The sequence below is a fragment of the Salvelinus namaycush genome, unplaced genomic scaffold (genome assembly GCF_016432855.1).
Source record: "Salvelinus namaycush isolate Seneca unplaced genomic scaffold, SaNama_1.0 Scaffold3642, whole genome shotgun sequence".
NCBI classification, from domain to species: domain Eukaryota; kingdom Metazoa; phylum Chordata; class Actinopteri; order Salmoniformes; family Salmonidae; genus Salvelinus; species Salvelinus namaycush.
Window position 1 is genome coordinate 19596 of NW_024060611.1, and position 3106 is coordinate 22701.

The 3106-nt window shown below is 57.6% G+C and overlaps 1 protein-coding gene across 1 annotated transcript; it reads right to left on the reverse strand.

Moving 5' to 3' along the window:
• Positions 1-705: 705 nt before the first annotated feature.
• On the reverse strand, positions 706-2410 carry LOC120040581 (piggyBac transposable element-derived protein 4-like; the record flags this gene model as incomplete). Its single annotated transcript, XM_038985674.1, has 2 exons — positions 706-1478; positions 1954-2410. Coding segments are annotated over 2 exons (1230 nt in total), but the record flags the coding sequence as incomplete, so codon positions are not given.
• Between the last annotated feature and the right edge of the window lie 696 nt (positions 2411-3106).

The following is a 3106-nucleotide window of genomic DNA, read 5'->3' on the forward strand; positions in this document are numbered from 1 at the left end:
CGAATAAACCAGCAAAATATATTAATTTTCACTAACCTTCATAAACCTTCCTCAGATGACAGTCCTATAACATCAGGTTATACATACACTTATGTTTTGTTCGAAAATGTGCATATTTAGAGCTGAAATCAGTGGTTATCCATTATACTAACGTAGCTTCTATTTCCCAGAATGTGCAGATATTTCTATTAGACTCTCACCTATTCTGACCAAATAGCAATTCATAAACATTACAAAAAAATACATGTTGTATAGGAAATGATAGTAACACTAGTTCTTAACCTGTCTAGGACTGGGGTGCCGCTAGCGGCACCCCCCCCCCCCCCCACTGAAAAGCCAGGGCGCGAAATTCAAAAAAAATATATTTTTTAAAATATTTAACTTTCACACAATAACCCTCCCGTTGTCCTCCTATTATGCCTAGCACACAGTGTCCCCCCCGGGTCACCCTGTCCCGTCTTGGCTAAAGGCCCAGTGGGCACAAGTGTGACAGTATGGGTGTGAACAGCCTTTGCAGATGTATTTCTTACACCTGCAGCACGCGGTGTGTGTCTTGGCGTCCTTCTTGGGTGGGCAGAGCTGACACCTCTTCCTCTTACTCGCCTCCAGCCGGGCAGCCGGGGCTGGGTCGGAGGCGGCGGCCGGGCCGACGGCTCGCTCAAGGGCTTGCGGACGAGCCTCGGCGGATACACGCTCGCCCCGTATGACTTTGACAAGTGCTGAGGCGGCTTCGGTGCGGGGGAGACGCTGCCTTCTTTGGATCAAGGGCTTCACGAGCGCCTTTCCGAGCTGCTCCAGGAACACCCTCCTCTTGTTCCGCTTCCCGGGCATCCAGTCGGGGTTGATCTCTCGCCATATGACAAAGGCGTTGTAGGAGGACACGTCGAGGATGTTGTGGAAGATGACCAGGGGCCAGCGGGCGGTCATCCGTCTGCAGCTGTAGGTGCCGACCACCTTGTCTAGGTTGTCCACGCCGCCCTTGTTGCAGTTGTAGTCTAGGATGAGGGCCGGCTTCCGGTCTCGGCGATCGCTAACGTCGGGCTCCGCGTGCCGCGTGCTCAGAAGCAGCACGTTCTTATTTCTCTTTGCCAGGTAGGACACTAGAGTGGCGGTGGGCGTGAAGGCGAACCTGGAGGACGAGACCTGTCTGTCCTTGGACTGGAGCAGCGCGGGAGGGAGCTCGGGCTTGTTCTTTCGCACCGTGCCCACCATGGTGAGGTTCCTCTCGAGGAGCCGCTGCCCGAGTTCGTAGGAGGTGAAGAAATTGTCACACGTGACGTTGTGACCGCCCGGCAGTCCCTCGGTCAGATCGAGGACGACGCGCGCGCCCTGGTTCTTCTCGGGGCCTCCGCCGGCCGCCTTGCCGGTGTACACTTGCATCTTCCAAGCGTAGCTGGACTTGGCGTCGCAGGCCACCCACGACTTGATGCCGTATTTGGCCGGCTTGCTGGGAATGTACTGTCGGAAAGGACAGCGTCCTTGAGGCGAGGGAGAGGGGAGGGAGAGGAGAGGGAGAGGAGATTAGCAGCGTCATACACAGATACATAGACTGCCCGTGCTCTCTACGCTACACGTACAAACACAGATACCAGCGTCATCGTTACCGGCTCACCATCGGGGCGCACTGCGTTTACGTTACACGCAGCCGCCTCCGCCGCCCGTGCTACTGCCGATTGCTACTACTGCCGATTGCTACTACTGCCCGTGCTACTACTGCCCGTGCTCCACGTTGCTACTCTTGCCGATTGCTACTACTGCCCGTGCTACTACTGCCCGTGCTCTCTATGCTACACGTACATAGACAGATACATTGACTGCCCGTGCTCTACGCTACACGTACAAACACAGATACATAGACTGCCCGTGCTCTCTACGCTACACGTACAAACACAGATACATAGACTGCCCGTGCTCTCTACGCTACGCGTACGTACACAGATGCATAGACGGTACCTCTGAACGGGACCAGTTGTTCGTCCACCGTCACTTCGGGCCCCGGGTTGTAGAGGGCCTGCAGCCGCTCCTCCCACAGGTCCCACACCTCTCTCACGGCCGCCAGTCTGTCGGTGGCGAGTCTCGCGGGTCTCGACTGGCGGTCGTCGAATCGCAGCAGCCTCGAGTACTTGTGAAACGCCTTGAGCGGCATGGTGGCGCGGAACACGGTCCTGCCGCTCTCGGCGTCCCACAGGCTGGCCGCGGCCTCGCCTCGGGACCTGTAGACGCCGGCTAGGATCAGCAGCCCTACGTAGGCGCGCAGGTCGGTGGAGTCCATGGGTCGCCAGCCGTCGCCGTATTTTCTCACCCCCTGCAGATTCGTCATGTCCACGATGATCCTTTCTATCGCCGGTGTGACAAACAGACGGAAGGCGGACGCGATGTCGAGCGCTCGCGACGCGGCGTAGGCCGTGGGGCCCGGCGTCACGGCGGGGCAGAGCCGGCGGATGGCGCGGGGGCCGGTCCGGGCCGCGATAGGCCACGGAGGACCATTTGATTTTGCCGTTTTTTGACAGCAACGTCTCCCTTTCTGGCTCTGGCTCTCTGGCTCTGTCTCGCTCTCGCTCTCTGTCTCTGGCTCGCTCTCTGTCTGGCTCTCTGTCTCGCTCTCGGCCAGCGGCCGCGTCTCCCTCTCGCTCTCCCTCCGGCTCTTCCTCCGAAGAGGAGCACGACCGCGAGGCCGAGTCGTCTTCGTAGTCGTCCGCGTCGCGCTCGGGGTTGTATTCCTCACCGTCTTCATCTTCCGAAACGTCCTCCTCTTCGGAATCGCAGTAGTCTTCTTCGTCTTCTTGGTCGACGCTGGAGGATATCTGTTCCAGGACCTGAGCCGCGCTGAAACCGGGACTGCGAGGCGTCGTAGGCGGAGGCAACACGCTCGGCGGGGTCGTATTCCTCGTCGTCGTCCTCGTCGTCGTCCTCATCATCGTCCTCATCTTCTTCTTCTTCTTCTTCTTGTTCTTCTTGTTCTTCTTGTTCTTGTTCTTCTTCTTCTTCTTCTTCTTCTTGACAATATTAGTAGGCTCTCTACGCCCTGCTTACTGTCGTAGGCGGAGGGCTCACGCTCGGCGGGGTCTTATTCCTCCTCGTCGTCGTCCTCGTCCTCATCTTCTTC